This window comes from Odontesthes bonariensis, chromosome 14 (assembly GCF_027942865.1).
Source record: "Odontesthes bonariensis isolate fOdoBon6 chromosome 14, fOdoBon6.hap1, whole genome shotgun sequence".
In the NCBI taxonomy this organism is placed as follows: domain Eukaryota; kingdom Metazoa; phylum Chordata; class Actinopteri; order Atheriniformes; family Atherinopsidae; genus Odontesthes; species Odontesthes bonariensis.
The window spans coordinates 29,341,366-29,364,411 of NC_134519.1; the positions used below are offsets into that span (position 1 = coordinate 29,341,366).

At 41.4% G+C, this 23,046-nt stretch overlaps 1 protein-coding gene across 1 annotated transcript in view; it reads right to left on the bottom strand.

Annotated features, from left to right (window-relative positions):
- Positions 1-23,046, bottom strand: part of LOC142399541 (uncharacterized) — a 59,948-nt gene that overhangs the window by 32,245 nt on the left and 4,657 nt on the right. Inside the window, exon 2 of the mRNA XM_075484265.1 lies at positions 8,066-8,671. Coding sequence (XP_075340380.1) covers positions 8,066-8,135 — 70 coding nt within the window. The 5' untranslated portion in view covers positions 8,136-8,671. The remainder of the gene's footprint in view (positions 1-8,065; positions 8,672-23,046) is intronic.

Below are 23,046 nucleotides of genomic sequence, written 5' to 3' on the forward strand. Positions count from 1 at the left end.
TACAAAGTGGTGAATCCATCCTCATGCCTCACTAGAATGGGGACAGAGAAGGCACAGATGGCAACAGATGGAGAGTCAGAAGTGCCCCTCCAGATATAAAGACTTGGCAACGAGAAACTTTTTGTTGGGGATCCGGCATCGAGGCAGCTTAACCTTTGAACCTTTCTGTGAATATATCTGTGTCTGCCTTTCTCTTTCTTTCACCAGCCCCCGTCTACCAGTACGCAACACACTCACCATCCTGTTTTATATACGTGAAATATGGAATGGAAACCATTATTTTTCTGTATATCGACACAGCGCATCCCTAAAAAAGAAAAAACACTAGGTATGTTCCGTATGGTATGTTCTGCGGAGGGGCGAAGACTTAAAGAAGCGGGAAAGACGTCTGAGGAATGCAAATCTGTCCCCACCATCTGCCTCCCCCATGTGCACAAAATAACTCTCATAAGCCTCGGCAAACACACAGATACACATTTACAAATATTAATAGCAGCTGATGTTTGCGCATAAAACCGCAATGATGTTAAAGGGATAGTTCGCCTCTTTTGACATGAAGCTGTATGACATCCCAAACGAGTAATATCATTTATGAATATTTTCTTACCCCCTGCTGCGTGTTGTGAGTTCCAGCCTTGTTTTGGCGTTGACAAAAGTAGTCCGGCTAGTTGGCTGGGGTTTAAAAAATAAAGCGGTTTGCGTCTCAAAACAATATGCCTTCAAAAGAGTAATACATTTGCATTACAAAATCGTTCTCCAGGAACAAGTCAGATCTCACAATCGCTCAGCACTATTTTCTCTCCCTTCGTATGACTGCGTGCTGCCACCTGCCGACAGCCGCGCCTGTTACAGTGTTTACCGCTCGGTCTGCACTTCGGTCTGCACGGTCTACACAGCTCGCAGTGTGTAACCCTAACCCTAACCCAAACTTTGCCACGAAACAAACTATCAAGGCTTTGGTTAAATGTCAGATTGTGAACACAGTTTTTTCTTGAATGAAGGTCATCGTGTATATGATCAATTCATTTGAAAAATCAGTGACTCCCATCGGAAATAAATGCGGTGTGCCGCTTTGTGTTTGGTAATATCAGAGTTAGGGTAGGGGCTCCACAACACAAATAATAAACTGACGGCGAAGCAGTGTAGAAACACTTCAGCAGCAGCTTATTTGGTCAAATGTGTTTGATTTAGGGCTGTCGTGATATCCATATCATATGAAGGCAATACTGATATGATGTTGATAATACACTTATATTGTGATTTGATCAGAGCTGATGCAAATCGAGTTTTTTGTACAATTCTTACAGCTACTTATCTCCTATTTAGGGTGTAAATCAACAAAAAAATCAACACAGTTGAAATAGTAGACAGCAATATTGTCTTTTTTTGCCAAGTTTTCTAATGTATTCTTTATCATATCGTTTTCATGAACGCTTTTGGCCGCAGTAACTGTTGTGAAACTCTAATATTGGGAGGTTAGTTCAAACCCAATAAAATCACAGTATTACCGTATGAGAGATAAATGATAAATGAATTATCTCTATTTTATTTTATCACTCTTTTCATACAAGGTCAGTGCTATATTTCCTTTAAAAGATTCCACAGGTTCCGAGAAGCTGCTTGCCTTTGCTTGTTCATTGAGGTTTCGTATCAGAGTACTTTCAAATAGCAACCCGGCCTTGCAGGATCAGACATCTGAAAACAGCGTTGGGTTAGCATGTGTTGATTTCAGCTTCATGATCACCTTCTGCCTCTGTGACTCAAAAGAGGTGCGAGATGGAAACGCAGGTGTAACAGTCCCGCCTCGAACAGGAAGTGTGATGAGAGCTAAAGTTTAAATGCTGCCTCATCCCTGCCTTCCATTGCATGTCTGTCTTTTTTAAATGATTCATTTCTTGTTCACCGATTACAGTGGGAGAGCAACAGTTGCTATGGAGATAGAGTAATGCAATTCTGTGGATGGGTAGAGGGGAGCTTTAGCTTTACGTGGCAGACTATGCTGCAGTGAGGTTGGACTTTTCCACATACTTCTAAACGCAGAGAGTGCTGTGACATCCCTGAAAGAATATTCAAGAGAGCGTGTCCACACAGTCACATTAAATAGTCAGTATTCATGTCATGCACATGAGAACTTGTTGAGAATAATGAGTATGGAAAAAACAAGCAGCACAAGGAGCTACAATTAGGGTATAGTGGTTAGCACTGTTCCTGGTTCGATTCTCAGCTGGGGCCTCTCTGTGTGGAGTTTGCATGTTCTCCCCGTGTATATGTGGGTCCAGGTACTCCGGCTTCCTCCCACCATCCAAAAACATGCATATTAGGTTAATTGACTCTTGGAGTGAGAGTGTGTATGCATGTTTTTTTGTTTTTTTGTGTTGGCCCTGTGATAGACAAGGGTGTTTTTCTTGCCTTTCAGTCGATGTCAGATGGGATGGGCACCCAGCCCCCCACAGCCCTGAATTGGATAAAGATATAGAAAATGGATGGATGATGCATTAAAGGATAAGGCTGGAATCTTTTAGCCATGACGGAAAGAAAAAAAATGTGCATTTCAACATGTGAAAACAGGCCTGTGGCTGGAAAAGGAGTGATCAGTGGACACCTCCAGAAATACACAGTTCTCTATCCTGCCTTGATCACACAGTGTATAGTTTTCCTCTCACTGTCCCTGATATATCAAATGCTAACAGCTTTAATAACACACATAGATTTAACTCAATTATACAAACAGGTGCATTCATAAAGGCCTTAAGTGGTCAGGGTATTGTCTAAAACTATTGTTCAAATTAAACTATTGTTCAAATTAATCAAACTATTGTTGTTCAGAAGGTTGGATTCAGCGATACAAGGGGTAGCCTTAAATTCAGTGGTAGATTAAATACTATTAAAGACACAGAGTATAAACACTGTTCAGGAGTCCCCATAACAGGTTTTGCAATACTGAAACATTCCAAACCTGCACATTGGCACAATACAATCCAGCCATATACTTTGTTTTCATCCATTCTTGTTGACTTTAGGGTCTTCAGTATGTGTATGACAAATTGGCTTGAGTGCTGCAGTTCTCATGTGCTGATAACTTTGTCCAAAAAATAGAGTACTGTACATCATCAGCTTCAAGATGGTCTCAACTATTGCACATGTTGGCTTATCTCAACCCAAATTGTGGAGTAGGAGCTGCTGGCAGCTGCTGTTCACTAAAAAGAAATGAAAAAGCTCTTTCCTGTTGGTTTAACAGCTCAATAACACTCAGTGTGTGTACGTGATGTTTGAAAACAATCCAAATATTCTATTTGTTTGATTAAAACCAGACTTTTACAATATCCAAAATACATGTGAAACTGTTAGTCTGACTAAAACTGTGCTTCAGGTCTTTCAAGTCAGACCCAAGTAATGAAGTTGGGTGTCAAAGGACTCCTCTAAATCAAATGAACCCAAACTGGCCGAGGCGCTCTGCACATGCTTCACAGATTCTGACATGGGCATCAACCTCAACCAGGAGATAATAGTAAAAGCAAGTAAGACAGAAGAAGAAGCCAGTAACAACAGAGAATAACCACAACTGATACGTGCATCTTTTTAAAGTGTACAGCACATAAAAGGGACAGAGCCATAGAACATTCCAATTCACTGCTTAACATGACACTAAATTAGCTGCCAGTTAGATAGTTTATAAATTGTTTTGGTCCATGTTGTCATAGGTTAACTGGAAAAAGCCAAATGGGTTACTAACAAGCTGAAAAGGGGCATACTGCCACCTATAGTAGCTGAATTGGGCATTATATAGATTAAACAAATTCCCCTTCCATCAGGGCTGTTTCTAGCTTTGTGGGGGCCCTAAGCATGATGCTGTTTGGGGGCCCATAGTTTGTCAAACTACAATGAAGAGATTCCTAACCCTTTAGGTGGTACACTACACTTTATGAGCAAAACAGGATGCAGTTAAAATTAAACATCTTAAGTTGAACCACTCAGGCAAGGTAAACTGATAAATATATATATAATACAAAGAAAACAACAATCACTAAATAAAATGTTGAGTGTTTTTAAAAAATATTAAACATTGTAATGCACAGCGTCACTTTAAAGCTTGTACCCAATTACAGAGCTGTCACTTTTAAGAAGTTTGCATTGATTTACACATTGTACTAGTTAAAGTAATAAAACTAAGAAAAATGATCCACTGCCACAATATTCTAAAATAATCAACATGATGCCTAATATTTATATATCACTTAAAAAGCAAACCTTTAAAGTATATTTGTATATTATAAACAGTAGCACACTTCTAATTAGAGGCCTATAAAATACACACCATACTTAATAAATTAATTAAAATAAAATGAAATAAATAAAATAATGTTAAGTGTCAAATATCTGAGAAACAACTTCCACTGAACAATGACAGAGCAGGACAACAAAATGCCATCCCTGCTAGAATCTGAATAAAAGGGTCTGGAGTCAGTCAGTGGGTCCACATGATGAGATTAATTCGATTATAGCAATAGTTGGGTTATGCTCCTTATCTGAAGCAAGGATAATTATCCTTGGATATATGGCGGTGAATGAATGAATCATAGGCACAAAGCATTTCACACCCCGGTACGATAGGTGGCGCTGTACCCGTCTCAACTATTGACTTAATAGAGCCACTTCCGGTTGAGCGCTTCACCACCACCAACAACAACAAACTCGGGCATTCGAGAAAGATGACGAACAAAGAGCAAGATGAAGCTACTTCCCTCTACATTTCGTTTGTGATGAGCATGCTTATCGCACAAACGCGATGCACAACGGCGCATTCCCCATCGTGTTGTTTGTTTCTTTCTGACGGCGGCGACAACAGCAGAAATATCGTCTCCTTTGACTGCGTGCTGCCACCTGTCGACAGCCGCGCTTGTTACGGTGTTTACTGCACGGAAGCAGGGGACTGCTCGGTCTGCACTTCGGTCTGCACGGTTTACACAGCACGCAGTGATACGAGGGAGAGAAAATAGCGCCAAGCGATTGTGAGGTTTGACTGTTTCCTGGAGAACGATTTTGTGATGCAAATGTATTACTCTATTGAACGCATATTGTTTTGAGAAGCAAAACGCTTTATTTTTTAAACCCCAGCCAACTAGCCAGACTACTTTCGTCAACACCAAAACGAGGTCGGAACTCGCTCACAGGACGCAGCAGGGGGTAAGTCAATGTTCATAAACAATATTACTTGTATGGGATGTCATACAGCTTCATGTCAAAAGAGGCGAACTATCCCTTTAAGATTATTTCTGTATTTCTATGAGGGGTACTGGAAAAAATAGACGGGTACAGTACATGTGATCAAATATTTTCTGCACTGTATCTTCTTGAGATAAAAAGTCAATTTACAAAGCATCTACACAGCGCAGTATTATTAATCATTGAAGGGCAGAAAGGACTGATGCGACAAGCTGTCAACCAGAAAACGGCACTAAAATCTTAGCTGGAGGTGGTTTACTGGGAAACTTAAAGCTTTGGGACTGACACTCAGGATGCCAGGCTTAATAATATATTTGTACTTTATCCTAGTGGAAGTGCTTACTTGGGGTATCTTTATTTGCTAATCTTTGCCATTTTTGTACTCACATGGCTTTGTCCCAGTGAACTAACACTTACAGAAAGAGCCACAGTGTGTCACACAACTGAAACCCACGGACAACACAGCGTGGTCGCGACAAGTTGACTTTTGTGCTTTTGTCCACTGATAACATCCTCTGTGAATGACATTAAAGTCAAATGCAACCTATGTGGGCTTGCAGACTAACCGTGCTATAATATGTAAAAACAAAGATGCTGGTTTCATGTTGCAATGAAATCACTTGCAACCATTTCTCAATAAGTTAGTAGTCCATAGGATGTTTGCTAAACAGGTCTGCTGTTTAGTAGCCTGGCTGACGCGTCCACATCTCGATGAGATGGTGGTCTGGGAACTAGGTGTGCATTTTCTCGTATTTGAGGTGTGGTTTACGAATGCCTAGCCGTTTATTGGGCGCTACGAATGTCTATCAAATGGCGTCTGGTTCTTCCCATGCTGCTTTGCGCGCGATTCATAGCCAATTGTATCAGTTATACCAGATGACGTATGTAGAGCGACAGAAATTCGACGAGGAAGAAGGCAATGAAATCTTTCAACGCCAAACGTTACTCTTTTTTAAAAGTAAACTTGCGTTCTAAGCTACTTAAAACACTTTCTAAGGCTGCATCGAACGGTAACGTTGTGTCCGCTGCCATGTTGGATTAACACTCTACAAGCTTCGGTGTCGCGCATAGACGTCGTCATCGTCTTGCTGCCCCCCCCCTCCCCCCCCCCCCGTTCTGTGATTGGTTCCCTAACGCGCGCAAAGCAGCATTCCCAGGAATTCCCAGGCTAGCTGTTTAGAGTAACACTAAAGAAATTGGCGAATTGTTTGCTATTTGGCTCCCCCTACAGTTGTGGGATGTAACACCACTGTTGTTAAAATAAATCTTTGTGGGAGCCCTGCACATGCACAGCCATACATAGGAATTTGTTGCCATGTTGAAGTACTGAGTCCACAAAGTAAAGCGATGTGGTGCAGGGCTGGAAACTAAGGTTGTGAACTGTAGTATCTTAGCCCAGGACAGTTTCAGGTCTGGGAATGTACATAACAAAAATCTATGTATTTTTAAAAAAAAGGGTCAGAGGCACACAGTTTTAAAGTTCACATGCTTCTTTTGTTGCTTTAATGGATAGACTTTTACCCCTAAAAAAAAACGACTTACAATCTTTAAAAGATTGCTGGCTTCATTGGGAATGAACGGCCCTGTACGTGTATGTTCTAAGGAAGTCAGACAGTATTAAGAAGCATTTACCTTTGGTTGGCACTGGTTTTCTTCATGTTACTAGTTGAAGATATTAAGAATAGTGTCCTTAACATTTCAATCATACCACATTCTAATGCTGCTTCCAACCAATATGGAAATAGACTATACTATAATAGTGCTTTTCTGAATATGTCATCGGCCTGATCCTTGAAAGAGTCCAAATAGCTGAAACCACTTGCTATCGCACAAGACAGTCTGCATGCATTTATGTTGGCCAATTTCCATTTATATGGATCTACATAACATCTTCACTGTTTGTGACAATGATCCCTGTAGCACCTGATTAACATGTTAAAGTCTGAGGCTGAGAGTATGTGCTGTTTGCCCTTTTCTGATGAGACGTCTGGCGGCACAGTAACTGCCCCTCACCCTGCTCCCCCCCCCCCCCACTTAACTCAAATCGATGGGCCCTCTTCAAGCAGGGCCATTTATCAGAGCAATCCAACAGGCCCAGTGAAACAGCCACGGAGGACCTGGCCCCACGGCCTCGTTACAATGAGCTTGCAGAAGCCAGATTTACTGGACTAGCTGGAGTGGCTTTTTTCAAAGATGGAAAGATGAGAGGAGAAAGAAAAGACAAGATGAAGAGGTGGAGTACAAACAAGAAAGCTTCCACCTCTTGCTCAATTTTGTCAGCCTCCCAGTGAATTCTTCTCTTTCCACCCCTCTATGTCCTCTTCTTTCCCACTCCAAGCCAATTCAGTCCCAATTCAATCTCCCAGAGAATGCCTCGTCCTCTTACATCCCTTATGCTGTTCATCAAAGCGACAGGGTGTGAATTACCCTGTCCATGACACCTAAATCATGGTGCTACCAAACCCTGGGGCTACATGGAATAGCTGCTACTACATCTGGATCCCTGAGATGAGACAGGGTGCCTCTCAGCAGGCTTAACTTGAGTGAAGCTTCTCTCCATGTTGCCTTGTGTTATTTTGCTCTATCTGAACAAGGCTCAAAATTCTGTTCGCTTCATGCCTAACGTATGAAATCTGACAGTTTATTGCTGACATGATTCTGATTGTCTTTTGAGTATATGCTCCCCAAAAACATTGTATATCAGACTCAGCCCACAAACTTATAAACACCACTTGAGCCTAATATATTACATGCATTTGCTATACATGACGGAATAAATAGAAATACAGTGATTCTGATGTATCGCTGGTTCAACAACAGGATCGGTTAGAATCTGACATACCTTTGATCCTCCTGGACTCCTTTCGCTGGCTGGTTTTGACACCCGGCTGGAGCTCGGCCTCTGCTGACATCCTCCACTGCTGAGTCCCTTGTCCTGCTCACAGCAGATCCACCATGGGTTAGCAGCACACAAGCTAATCCTCCCAGCTCCCAGTGTCCAATTCACCTCCCCACTTTCCTGTTTTTTCACAGTTGCTCTTTCAGTTCCATGGTGAGATGTCCGGTACTCCTCAATAAATGAAGACCCAGCATTGATAACTATGTTTCTTTCACTGGTGGCCCATGGTGCTTGAGCAACGCTAAACAAAACATGAAAAGGTGATTGAATTATGAATTGCGCGATCCTCCCGAGAGCAGCTTCAGATCAGATTTGACATCCTCTGGAGTGTACCTGAGTTCTCTCTGTGAAGGTCAAGTATCACATGGTCCACTGTTGCTCTTTTCTGAAGGTTCACCTATTGCTCAGCAGCAATTCCCCGCGGGGGAGGCTTGGGACACTGATTAAATCAAATATTGTTCTTCAGAGTAGGTCAGGAGTGGATATTGTTCTTTGGTAGAGTACTTCAGATTCTGTTTGACAGCCCATCACATTCTGTTGCTCTGAGCACTGCAAGGCAAAAAGACAGGGATGATAAATGTTAACCTGGAGGTGGTTAAAAGAAAAAAAATAGATGCATGTCTCTTATTCACTCATTACATCATTAATTTAAAGAATGAAATGGCAGGCAACGATTTAATGAATCAACAAAGATGTTATTATCTCTTCTGCATCATCAATCCTTAATGAGAGTGCAGCAAAGGCTCGCTGTTCAGCGCCCACCCTTGAAGAAGACCTTTGGTGACACATTTAACTCTCTTGTTTTATGTACTGCCTGTGAGTAAATACAGATCAGTAAAGCTTGACAATTTCTTCTGTGCAAAGCAAATTTTCAGAAGATAGATTGTCAGTGCTTCCAGCTCAGGCCAGCAGCATGAGAGGAGGAGAAGTCGCAGAGAGCGATGAATGACGGGCTGTTTGAAAGTAAACTGCGATGGGAACCCTGGCACAGCCGTCTGTAAACTGGAACCCCCCACACTGTGCTTCAATGCCCTTGAATCATTCACTGCTAACACAGGGGCCATGCCAAGCTGGCACCGTGGCTGGCACAGATTCTGTTGGCAGGGTGATCTGCCATTGTTGGAGAAAGAGGCCTTCAGCCTGCACTGGCCTGAAAAGAGCTGCCGCACAACGAGCACCAGGGATACATTATCTGTGTGACATTGTATGACATTGTGAGTGTGGTGAGTAAGTAACAATACAAGTTTAAGTGTTATCTTTGATGTGCAGGGAGGGGGTGTAGTTGAACGTGATACCACAGAGAAACACAGGCATGACTTCGTGTTTTCTGATTGGCTTTATAAACTTACATAACGCCGCTAACCCAAACCAAACAGTTAGTGGAACCAAATCAACAGGAACAGGCACATCACTAAATTGCAATTCCTTCCACACTGCTGCCTCAATCCCTAAAATGTGGATTTTTTTTGGGTCTTAACACTTCCTCAGTTGGACTAGGGGATCTAAGCGCCGACTGTGACAAATCTGCTAATTGACTTGCTGTTGTTCCTTTTTCAATATAAGAAATACCAATATAATTTCAACTTATCACCTGCCGACACCACATTAGTTGTGCTTTTTCTTTTTCTTTCATAAATTATTTTACGGTTGCTGGAGGAACATTAGGAGAATACATAAATGATCTTAATTATTACATAGTTCTTTTCATTGTCACTGACAGAATGCATCAAAAGGACATTGACATGTAATGTTCTTTGGTCTACTTGCATAACTGCGGTGTGAAGCCAAACCTAACTTATGTATGTTATATGTATGTGATTTAACAAAAACATAAAAACCTGGCATGGATCTTCATGTATGAAAATTTTAACTGGGATGTTTTACTGGAAAGGTCCGAATAATCATTGGCCCCCTGAGAGAATTGAAGTGTAAAAAGTCCAGCTGTAGCCTCAGTTTGAACCTCAGATAAAGACTTTATGCCCATTTGCTTCCTTCCACGGACATTCAACCCAACATGTATTTAGGCAGATGAAATTCAATTTCTTACAGTGCTTAAACTGTATTGAAGTAACAACAGAAATGTCAGAAGTTCAAAAGGTTGAACTCTTACAGCTTCCGTGTACCTTGCCATTCTGTTTGCATGATATGAACACAGAATGGGGAGCAAACTTGTTGTACTTTTGAGACAACAGTCAATGAGTTTGTTTGTAAGGGAGAGAAAGAAGGCCAGACCATACCGCAGTGGACCCTCAGCACTGTTGCATTGTCATGTCATGTTTCTATTTCTGCAACACTAGAGTGCTATATGAAAACACAATGGTGAGAGATGTGTCACGTCTATTATATCAGTGTAAACACGTAAAGGTAAGTGACAGTGGGCTAGCAAAGGGCCTTAACATCATTGTGGGACGACCCCTGTGGAAAAGAGGCTACACACATAAAAAAGCTCTAAGGGATGTCTAAGTGACCAGAGTTTTTAAATAGTTAAACAGCACATTCAGTCTCTATTTTATTGCAGTTCTACGCAATGAAACAAGACTGAAAAGGAAAGGACACAGTAACGCGGTTCCAGTTCACTATTGAAGCAATTGTAAAGCAATCTTTTGAAAGGCCACAAAAACAGAAAGCTGAGTCACACACATTTCCACTCTCTGATTAAAAGCAAAAATAATGATGATAATAATAATGACTAGGCTGGGTAGTGTTGCGAGAGGGTGACAGTCTAGGCTAAGTTGCCAGTGGTTGTAAGTATTAGTTGTCCTAACCGAATGAAAAACCTCAAAGATGAAAAAACAACTGTGGTAGACATCCACAAGAAGAAAGTGGAGAGGGCTCTGCTTCAGAAATTCCTTTAATCTCTAGTAATATCTGGGATATTACATCATATCTGTCACTTGAGTTTATTATTTGCTGGTTTAGACCAGAAACAGCTGTTAGCATTTTAGTCTCTGCCAGGTCAGACACAATTTGGTACGTGCAACACGGGGCTTCTCATCGCAAGAAATGAGGTCTTTGATACTACTTCATGTTTGTCTGTAAGAATTATGCCTGCTGCATAGTGCAGTTTATGCAAGCAGTTTAAGCACGCTGGGCTCACTGCAGTCTTTAAAAACAGTAGTGTTCGCAACTGAGAACACATTGACACCAGAGGAATACCTTCAGAAGAAGTCTCACAGCAAGTAGGCCTACAATGTGCATAAACAAACGCAACTGCACAGTTTCAAACGTGTCTGTTTCACTTTTAAGCCGTCATGAAGTTTTTGTAACATTTACAATAGTTTTACCTTCTTGGGTTTTCATGGCTTGTATGGATGTCCGAAAAGACGGACCTGTTGGCACACTTACCTGTAGCTCTTCCTATTTTTTAAATGTGCCCCTTGTTGGGTGTGCAACCAATTTACAAAAAATCGAGAGGTGCATGACTAACCGAAACAACCCAAAGCACTAACTAATGAAGCATAACTCTGCTTGTAGACCAGTTATTTTGCCCTGCTTTTACACCAAAATGGGCTGTAATGGTAAGATACATTTCATTTGGTTAGTCAACAGTTGGTCATTGCGGCTGTCTCTTCATCACTAGTTCTACTTTGGATGTTAGACCCTGTGTCACATTCATGTGTGCTTTTTAACCAGATATTGTCACCCAAGTCCAGCAGCGAAAGAAGACTGTACCCAAGAGTAACTACTAGACAGGGCATCGGAGTGTCAGTGGTGCGAGAGGTATTTTCCATGTCACAAAGAACCTTATCAGAATGTAATTTTCATTAGCAACGAGAGAGATATGCCTCATTGTATTAGACGGAAGAGCGATTTAATGTGATGTATGGCTGCTTTTCAAAACCGATGCTATCTAGGTCACCCAGACTCCCCAATCTGCTCGGTGTTTTAACAGCTCCCTGTGTCTCTTAGGATTTAGGTCAGAGTTAACGAGCATCACTCATTTTTTCAGTGACTCTCAACTGTTAGGCGATGTCAAAAGCTCTCAACAAAAGCCACCATTTATTTATTAATTTGCTCATTTTAGTACTAGCTCTCTGAAATGCAAAGCAAAAGCTCCTTGAGCAAAGCCGATTCATTTCTGCTTGCATCCCTTCTTTTCTCCCGTCAGCCTTCTTCCCCTCTCTTGCTCGTGCTACCTGAATTTAACTAGCCTTCTTTGGAGTTGTTCGGCTGCTGCTCGTGTCAAGAGTTCCTTACCCTGTAGTAAACTGTTTGCTGAACTAAAACAGGCAAGCTGTTACTTAAAGCTGATGTATGGCTGCTCTGTTTTGCCTAACAATGAGCACATCAATCATTCCGAGCATGAAGACACAATTGGGGGGACATGCAGGTACGTATCTTGTCAAGTCACATTGGTGCATTAACACGAGGTGATGCCGTGATTATGGAATAAATGAATGTACCATTTCAAAAGGAATTTACTTGAGATGATCATTTGCTTGTAATTAAATAAAAACTATGACATCTATCTTTTTTATGTTGCAAGGACACAAAAGGTTATAATTCGTCACAATTAAACTGAGTCTTACTTTCTGGCTTTCTCTGAGGATGAAAATGATTCATTAAGTGTGATCAGTTTTTCAATCACGTTAACTGTCTCAGAGATATAATGGGCAATCACTGAACATGTGTTGATTTTTAAATCAGATCCTTCACGAGAGTCTTCGAAGCTCCAGCATTCCAACGAGCGAGATTTCCTCCTGAGACTGATGTTTAATAGACTGGCACAATCAACCTCATATTGTGAAACAAGCTAGGCTCGGTGCATTCCTGCCACTGATGAGTTACAAAGGTTGAACAGCCATCTATCACTGGATATGGCCAATTACACCTCCATTCGGTCTGGTCCCAATGGAAGGCGCAGAATGCCGCTTGAATGAGTGGGGAGGCATCGTCCCTTGGACCATCCCTCTTTCTTCCAGGCTGGCAGCCATGGCCCGGGGCAGCTGGAGCGTTTGTTCAACAGACCGGTTCTGGCACCTCGCGCTGGTCATCTTTGTTACAAAATGCCTCGCAGCTTTATGGAGTGGGACACACCTGTCACAACCTGGCCTAGCACAGTCCTTCTCTGAATAGCCCCACTGTGTTACCTTGTGTCACCTATGGAACGAGCTATATTTATATTCACCTAAAGCTTTTGTTCTACGCCGTCATAAAATTCTTGATTTAAACATCTAATTCCACTCTACATCAGCTTTTATCGGCCTTGTAATCTACAGTAAGTTCAAGTCATTTGTGAGTTACCCTACAAGTGTCTAACAGCCATTAAATCTGCGATAAGGTTAATTTGCTTTTGTTGGACTAATTAAATTCCTGACTTGAGAACAGCTGACTGGCATGTGGGCAGTGGTGGTAACGTTGCAATCCATTACTTAAAGTAGCTACATCTTGCTTCTCACATTTAAATTGTTCAGAGTGTCAAGACTAAAAATGAGGACACTGGTGAAAATTTTTCAAAGTTGAGCAAATCACAAGAAATCTATTATGAAAAAAAAAAAAAAAAAGAGTGAACAAAACATGAAACATAAATGAAAGGGGAGGAAGTGAGTGAGGCTGCTAAATGTTAACACTAACTATTCCCTTTGATTTCTGCATGGATTGCAGCCCTAAAATTTTGTAGAAAAGAGGAGCAGGGCTTCTTCTCCTTTCCTCTGCCTCCGTGGCCGTCCAGGGGGAACTGATAGCCTCTGCGCTCAGGTTGTTCAGCCACGGCCCATTACTTCACCTCATTCTGACAAGATGGAGGGCCTCTGAAGATGGAACAGTAAAGCGTGCAAGTGAGAAGGTGGGTAAAAGAAAATACATGCAAAAAAAAAGAAGTCACTTCCGGCATTTGACGCACACTAATTTAAAGTCAAAGGAAGGCCTCATTGCTTCAGGTTCGATGGTCACAGCTGGTAAACCAAAATAAGCATTGCAACACAGTTGCTTTGCTGTGCAGATTTATGGCCAGATTAAAAAGGCCTCTTAGCTGTGTGTTAAGCGTGTCTGCAGCATGTGAGGGCACAGCAGGCAAGAGGGCAGCGAGGAGCTGCCCTCTGAAGTGCTCCTCCGTTACCCTTTTTATCAGCACAGCTGCAGGATAACGAGGCCCAGTTCAAACTGAGGAAGTGGAAAGACGGCCTGAGTGCATGTGCTTGTGAGATGCATGACAGAAATGAAGAGATACGCTCACAGTAGAGGTCTCAAGACAAAAATAGCATAAGGATTTACTTTGGAAGTTTGCATTTCATACTGCTATAAAAGACACATTCAGGCTAATAAAGTGTCAGTAGCTCCTTGTGGTAACAGTAAACAACAGCATGAAAATAAAATAGGGTACATTCCCTCTGTTATTCATCTAATCACACCCGCTGCATACAGCAGGTCTGGAAGCCAGACTCCTGGACTTCTTTCAGAGCAGCTAATTGGCGAGCTTGGCTTTCCAAAGCACCTCCTCTGATGAGAGTCTGTGGATCCCTGAGGAGTCTTTAATTCACTGTTGATTTGGTTTGTTGTTGTGCTTTGTGTCAGTGTCTAACCTGTGTGTTAAGCAGGCTATTCACCACGTTTGGACGGTGGGAGAGAGGACGGGGTGGGCTCCAGAAGGCCTGGTAAACACTTCACGGCCAATCTTTTCTTCCTCTTCCTCTTTTTTTTTTCTCTGTTTGATTTGCTTCATATGAATCATTCCAAGCACTGCAGCCTTTTTCATTTTTTCAACTTCATTTTTTAACCTGTGTTTTCCCTCCCCCTCCGACCCTTAATTGTTCTCATCTGCCCTCTTTTTCTTCATCTCCCTCTCTTCTAACATAATGCCTGTTTGTTAAAAAAAAAGGTTGAAGCCTGTTTTCTTTGCTGCCATCCCACCTCTGCCTTCTTTTGTGAGTAACAAAGAACTATGAACACGAAGGTTTGGTCATTATTTCATGCAGAGAATAATTAATGAGACAATTAGAGGTTTTTCCTTCCCTATGTGCTCTCTTCGAACTAAATAAATAGCCAAAAGGTGTCCTCTTTAATCACACGAGGGTCATGGATGTAATTAAGTTACACAAGCCACTTCCTCATAAAACTCTACGGTGAACAACTGTTTCATCTTGTATTGTTTTGACTATTCATGGCATAAAAGACAGATTTGATTTGGAAGCATTGCGAACAGGGAATACGACTATCTCACGCAGAGACCCTGTGTGGTTGAGATAAAAGTCGCCATGATCAAAACTGCTGAGCACAAAAACATTACCTGAAGTCAAGGCAAGGCCGCGTTAATGAAGCTGAGGGGAAGCACACGGAACAGCCTTCTTAAAATGGAAACCTTGTGTTTATCTTCTTGCCATCACACTGCACACACCAAACACAAAGTGTCTGAGAGGAGATTCGCGAAATGAGGACGTCAACATGGACTGCTAAGGTTTTTTTAAGCATAAAATCTCAGTGTTTTCGCACTCAAACATTTTGAGAGATTTTGAGAAACCTGGATTAGCCCTTATCCTTGTCAAATTTCTGAACTAATAACTTAAACATGGGGCGGCCGACCAGGCCAAAATATCAATAATACTATAATATTTAATACTACAATGCTTTATACTACAGTATGGAACTAAATATTCAGTATTTGTGCTTATTTGTGCGAGGAACAAAGACTGAACAACCTGACAGTTAATGCAAACATTTCCATAATAACTCAAAAGTAAGTACCACAAAGAGATGGGTGAATCAATAGTTAATGATTAGTTCTTTTTTATCTATCAATCAATCATACCCCCCACTTTCCTTTTGAGGTGCTTCTAATTAGCTTGGACCCAATACAAATGATCAGAGCTAAACAGTAAACCCACAAATCTTTCACAGCCTGTTTTTGCTTAAATTATGAAAGTTTTGATCAGAATTGGTTTGTATCTCTGCGGCTTCGTAGCTTCCGGATGTTTCTGTCGGTGCTTTACTTCCGCTGTGCTATTTTCAAGAAGTTACAATTCCCTCTCTCTGCACGTAAATCGACAGCCAGGTCTTGTGGAAAAACCACATAAGGGAAAACTTCCCTATTTTCAGGTGGTTCAACTGCTGGTTAACAGGAAGAGGTCTTGCTTTCTGTGAACCAGGCAGCGATTACTTTGGTGGACAGCATGTTCTCCAGCTGGGGTTGAGAGTTGCCCAGTTGTATTCTTATCCATATTTAAAAAAAAATGTATTCCTTTTTCCAGCTCCTCGGTGTGATGCTCTTAATATTAAGGAGTAAAGGATAGGACTGAATAAATTATAGGATCATTTACTCTATAGACTTACAAAGGACACACACATTTAATCGCTTCCTGCTATTTTATTTAAATTCTACTCTGTTTTCTTAAACTGATTCTCATTCTCAGAGAGTCTCTTCAGGTCTTTGGATACCATGTTACCTAAATGCGGTTGTAATACGGCCTTAATTATCTTTCTTGTTTTAACTATTTGCTGCAGTGCATCATAAAACCATTAGTTTCTATTAACTGTTATCACCTCTTTTTGCCTTTATTCATTCCTCAGAGCTCCCAACAGAAGTTCTAAGAAATTAAGGCAATTATGGCTGTGAAATCGTTGATTAAGTTAATGGTCATGGTTTCCAGCTTTGATATGTATACCCTTGTCGATGTCCATGGGAGGGCACGATCGTCTTGGATAATGGTTTGATCATCTTGGAATCCAGCAATTCTAATCGAATTATTAAGTACATTTGAGAACCAAAGAGACCAGATAAGCGTAACCGGAGTCAGTCTATCTTGGATCAGCCAGCTGGGAGCAGGCTCCAAGATGAATAATGACTCAAGTGAGCATCGCCGTCACTGTTACAGAACCAGAGACGCTTTTGCTTCGATCATGGAGGCAGTGAAGTTAGAGAATCGCTGTTATTTTTGATTTAATGACACAGTTTGTAGGATTTCTGTGAAAAGCAGATCAGGATACAAGATTATCAGATTGTCCACTCCTAGCAGAAAAGGGCACTGATGTTTGAACAGTAGGTTTCTACAGAATTATGAATTCTTTCGAACACTTGGCTTTGATTGAGGCTCTTTACATTAACCCAAATGGTGTGATAGACTTTCATTTCAATGATTTATTTGGCAACCTGGAGCCAGTGGAATCCAGCTGTGAGTGCAATGTTGATATACGAACTTAATAGCACACAGCTGCTTGTTATTTGTGTTTTGTTTATGGCCACGAGGAACTGGAGTCTAGTCTACTCTGTGTTTGCTTAGTTTTTGGTATTCTGTCTTCTGGTCATGGTGCAGAAAAGAGCCTGGAACCCAAATAATAAAGCTTAATATTAAAAAGAGCAAAAAGCCAAGGAAAGCTTTTGATGAAATTGTCTGTAGTTTTTTTTTTTACCTTTGTTATTTAGTACATTCTCAATGTGTATGGAATTTAAAATAGTTTCAGAGGCTTTTGCTTTGTAAATCATTCACAGATCAAAAGTGATAATCCTGTTTCAATGCGCATCTTTATTATCAAGGAGGTACTTCTAAAATTTCTCATCATTCACGGCTTCAGCCAAACTGCAAGCTGGTGGAATTTGGTTTCGAAGAAAGTGCTTCTTTCTGTCCAAAAAACTCCTCATTGAGTTTGGGTGTCCTCCACAGCGCCTGCCACAAACACGCCTGAAAGTATTTGGTAGATTGAGTAACATGACATGCAAAAGTGAGTTTTCCAACAAATTTTCCTGTGGAGTTATTATTTTCTTTCATGACTCTGTTTTCCTTTGTTAATTGAACAATTGAAACCTCAGCTCCCATTAACTTTTCATTCAGAGGCATTATGCCGTGATGTGATATTGTTTTTACAGCTGCAATACAAGTACCACCTTTCCCACAAAAGACTTTTAACCACCTCCTGTGTTTTTTCTTTTTAGGGCAATAAGCAATATGTTGCTTATTTTCTCCCACTGCAAAGTATCAGACATCATGGTAAACTGTACTAAGAAGCTAAAAAAACACACACACACAGACACATGCAAAAGGACACACACAAACTGTCTCGTCCCCTGATGACAATACAGAATGCATGCTTGTAATTAGTGACTCTCCCACCACACCTTAAGTTCTCTCATTAATCTCACATGAGTGATTAGGCTGCTCTGACGTATGGAACCACGGGAGGTGTGAAACTGGGTGTGAAACTGTTGTCATCTCATATGTTACCACACTGTGGAGAATGGGGGGATTAAACTACGGCAGGCACACCCCATTGGCAGCTAATCATGCTGCTAATGATAAGTGATATATCTGCCTGGCTCTCATTACAATGGCATCGCAAGGTCAAAATCTCACACAGATCGTGACAGCAGCACCACAGCAGTACATCTCACCGAGGAGCGGCCTCCTCTTTGTTTAGTGTTGTTTTGTGTAAACCAAAAGCGGAGGCTGGATAAGACCCTGTGTGAAGCTTTCTGCACATGACACTTGATAGCTGATTGAAGCAAAGCATAAGCGAGGTCTCCAGCTGCGATGCTCTGATGAGAAGTGATCTAAAGGGTCTCGTCAGAAGACGTCATGCTGACCGCTGCGCCAGTTGCTTTCTGTTTCCAGTATACCACATCAAAAATACAGAGGCTCTTCCCTGCCGATGCTGCAACACGACAGTTGTCTGTTTAATTAAACATTTCCCAAAGTTCCAATTCGGAACAACTGCTGACATTCAGGCATATTAAGTGTCATTATGCAGACCCACTTGTTAACGCACTGGCTGTAAATGTTCTGGGAGATATGCTGCTATGCTCGCACATTGTCTCAATTGCTGATTTTTGGATATTCTATGAGGGGGCAAGGTATCAAATCTCTGCAAGCAGTCTAAAGCGAATGCGGTGGAAATTTAGATTTGCACATGCCACGCATCTCCAGAACATCTCAGGACTTAAGTGAATTGTGCAAAATGGCGTCAGAGTGACACGCTGCATGTTATTTGACTCTGTAGCTTATGGTACATTCCGTTTGAACTTGGAAGTCAGAATTTCCAAACTTCCAGCATGAAATATCAACTGGAACATCCCCAAGAAATGGATTTCAGACTGGAATAACCTCACCGGCCCTGACCTCAAAACCCAACACAGGTGCCCTGCACATAGAACGTAAATGTGGAATCAAACTGCAATTGCTAAAAGCCCCTTTTCTAACACTGACTTTCCTTCATGAGTGGGATTAGTCTTTCTTCAATTTCGATTAATGATCTGTGCAAGGAAGTGGTGTGAAACAGATGCATACTTTACTCTTTAATTTACTTTGCTCTGTTTCCATTCAAGCAATCAGAAAACAAATAATGTGATCAGTCCTGTTCCCTCAATCTTGAAATTATTTCACCACAGACAATTGCTTGAAATGTTTCTTTATGAGGTAAAAGTAAAATAAACTTTTGCTGTCATTTATTCATTCTGACTACTCAGACCTGTGAATATCAAAACAAGGAAAAAGCATTGCGCTGAGTTAGAAAACCATGAATCAGGAGGATATGAAACCCCCTGAGAATTGAGTCTGATAGCTACACAGGCTGAACTGAACATCTCAATTACCTTCAGCCGGCTAAAGAACTACTGCAACAAGGAGATGTAGCAGAAACAATATTTAAATTGACTTTCAGTGGAAGGAAAATGCGGCTAAGCCTATATTTGATTGCATTTTCTATAAAACGCAACCCGAAATGGGGGCACAAATGCATCTGAGCAACTGCCGCTGCCAGCCTGCCTCACTATTATAATCCTCAGCCACATTTGGAGCTCCTGTCCTTCTGTGGGGAATAAGCTTGTAGAACAGGCCAAAAGGATGAACATGAAGGACCTCACTACTCAGAGGTGATGGATGCTTTGCTGCTTACGGCTCCTGTAGTGCATCTGTGAGAGCAGATGAATGGGGAGGAGAGGCTCGTAAACTGGGTCACACAAACGTAACATTTCTGGGTTATACGGTGAAAATGCTGGAGGAGTGCAGTTGGGTGGTTGCACGTGCCTACAACTGGGGCAGAGTGGCTCTAAATTGACTTGAATCCGTTTTTTTCTGACTGTCCTGGAGCTCCTGCCGTTATTGAAAAGTTACGCATTTTTTTCATGCATTACGATTTTTTTTCCACCCGCTGAAGTCCCGTCCTCATTAAATGCCACTTTGAAACTCGGGTTTCAAAATAAGAGTGGGTTTTACCTGTTAAACTTAGTCATTGTTAGTTTTGAACGGGGGTGCTCATCTGCATTGAAAATTGACAATTGACCACAAGTTGTACATGTAATATGAAAAAGATAACTTTCGGGCATACCATTTCTTTATGTTTTACATTTGCATCATATTTGATCTTTAGTTGCTTTAGTTTAATTTAAGTTCACCCAAGTTCACTGTCTTAATTTGGTCCATTTTGATATAAAATGTATGTGACAAAAAAAGACTTTTAAATCAAAATCTGTATTTTTGATTATTCATCTTGCCATCAGGTTCTTGTCATAATTTTAACCAGTCAAATTTGGGATGACTTAACCCGGACCCCCAACAGAACATGTAAAAGCTATGCTGATTCACAGCACAAAATGTTGCAAATTCACAATAAAGGCTCAGAATTACACTGAGCTGTTTTTCTTTCTATTTTCCCGACACATACGCAGCTCATAGCTCGCTACGTAATGACGCTCAAAGTAGAAATCAAGCTTCATCCATCATGATGTCATTGTTCAACGTCTCGCTTTGTGATGATGTTCATCCTCAACATTTTTTCCCTCAAATCCTTGGAAGATGGAAGAAGGGGTGGTCAGAATCTTCTGCGATGAAATAGCAGCTTACTCTCATTATCCTTTGGTTCTGCCTGTCATTATGGTTTGAACTTACCGATATGAAATGTACCGACGTGGAACACACTTATCGTAAGTCGCTTTGGATAAAAGCGTCTACAAAATGACCGTAATGTAATGTAATGTAATGTAATGTAATGTAACTTATGTTGGCCATTTGTAACTTTGAGCCCCAGACTAACTAGATAATAACGCTTTATGTAACTTAAAAAGCCACCGGCACCGTGCTTGGCCAGCCTTTAGTTCCTTTAGTGCTTCTCTACATTTTACCACCTCCTGTACAAGTTCTTCTTTTGCATGGCTTGATTTTGTGACTTTGTGCTTTAAAAAAAAAAAAGGATAACTGCTCTGAACCTATCTTCACATATGCCTGTATTTATGTAAATATGTTGTATCCCTACCAGAGGTGGATGTAACAGTTATGGGTATAAAAATATATGTGATTAGGGGGTACGCATTTTACAACTCGTGGGTCATGGATCCTCTCACGTCAGGTAGACACAGTCTAAACAAAACGACTGCCTGCGTCGCAATCTCACAATCACTAACCACACTACTGCAATTTGGAAATGTGGAAAAAACCGTACCTATTACCTTTTTTTCTGGTGAGACAGGGCTAAACGACATGCTCTGCCATCCATTCATTCAACATAAAACTTCACTACCTGGTGGAAACTAGGCTGGGTGGTTCATGGCTGTGGTCTAATTTATTAATTACCCTCATGCTTGAACTCATTTAACAGTGTGAGTGGGGGGGGGAGTAGATGAACAGCCTTGTGCAACTCTACTGTGCTACTGTGCTTTATATTTTCGCTCAAAATGATTGAGGTTAAAAACACACCATGAGCTTTCCCTTTCAAGGTAGCTGAAGTAAATATATCTTAAACATGTAGCAAAGCAGCACTGTTAGCTTGAAACTGTTAATCCTCAACATATTCATATCATATGCCAGCTCATGTCTATAGACATTAATGTGAGGACAGCATGTGCACATGCCACATCACCTCATATCACATCACATATCTTGGTCGGAGCTTGGCGTGTCTGTCGGCTTCGGGACTGCTTTCCACTCCGATCTAATTTCATTCATATCTGCATGTGGATGCTTCAGTTGATGGTAGGCGCATGCACAATTAGGTGAGGGGAGGGGTCCTTTACCTTGGCACAGATAAGAAGGCAAACTAGATTTGAGGGTGGATAGATCTTGTCGGCAGCACACGCCACCTCTTGGCAAGGGAAGAGAAGTCGATACTGAGCGGGGCCTCACTTCTTAAGATTTACAGTATCTGCAGCTCCACAGTCTCATACTTCAGTAGATGAATGAGTATTTCATACGGTGCCAACTGGCGCAACATGAGTTGAGCTGAAGGTCATTGTGACTCATTTCCAGCTCCGAAACTGGGTGGCTGGAAAAAAGAAGCTGCTAAATCTCTACTACCGACTTGTCTTGTACAAAAGAGACACCTTTGTGAAAAGGAGCAGACTGCAGCCTGGTGTTGGTAAAGCACCGATGCAACAGACACATACAGAGCACCAAAGACAGTTGAGGGTACAGTTGTAGGGGAGTGGGTGCAGATTGTTGTCGAACCTCGAGGCATATGGCAGGGCGCCACATGCCTCCCAGCTCATTGAGTCCTAATGAATCATTGGTTTGGCATGCTACATGTCCCTTGTGATGGCTGGTGTCATTGATGCATTGAAGATGCCCAGTCCTCTGGAAGTGAAGAGGGCAGTGATAGCTACTCTGGTTGAACATGGGAGGCAGGCTTACACTGTTGGCTTCACACTGAACACTTCACTCACTCATCAGATGTTACAAAACTAGACACAAGGATTACCAACCACCCAGCTCTGCCCAATGGAAATAATTGTGTGATGGGCTGGCAATTCATTGCCCCATTTGACTCCAGTTGGGGTCGCCTCATTATTGCCAGCTCAACAGGGTCACTGCAATAGGCTGTGTGAAACACTCGAGTTCAATGGTGCTTGAGTGCTGCTTTTGCATAATTTAAACATATATCTATACTGACTAAATTAGAGCTGAACGAATAAGCCTTGATTAGCAACAATTACTGCCATATTTGTTTCATTAGTCAAATAACTTATACTTTGTCATTGTGTTTTTCTCATTTAGATGTGTTGTACAATAACA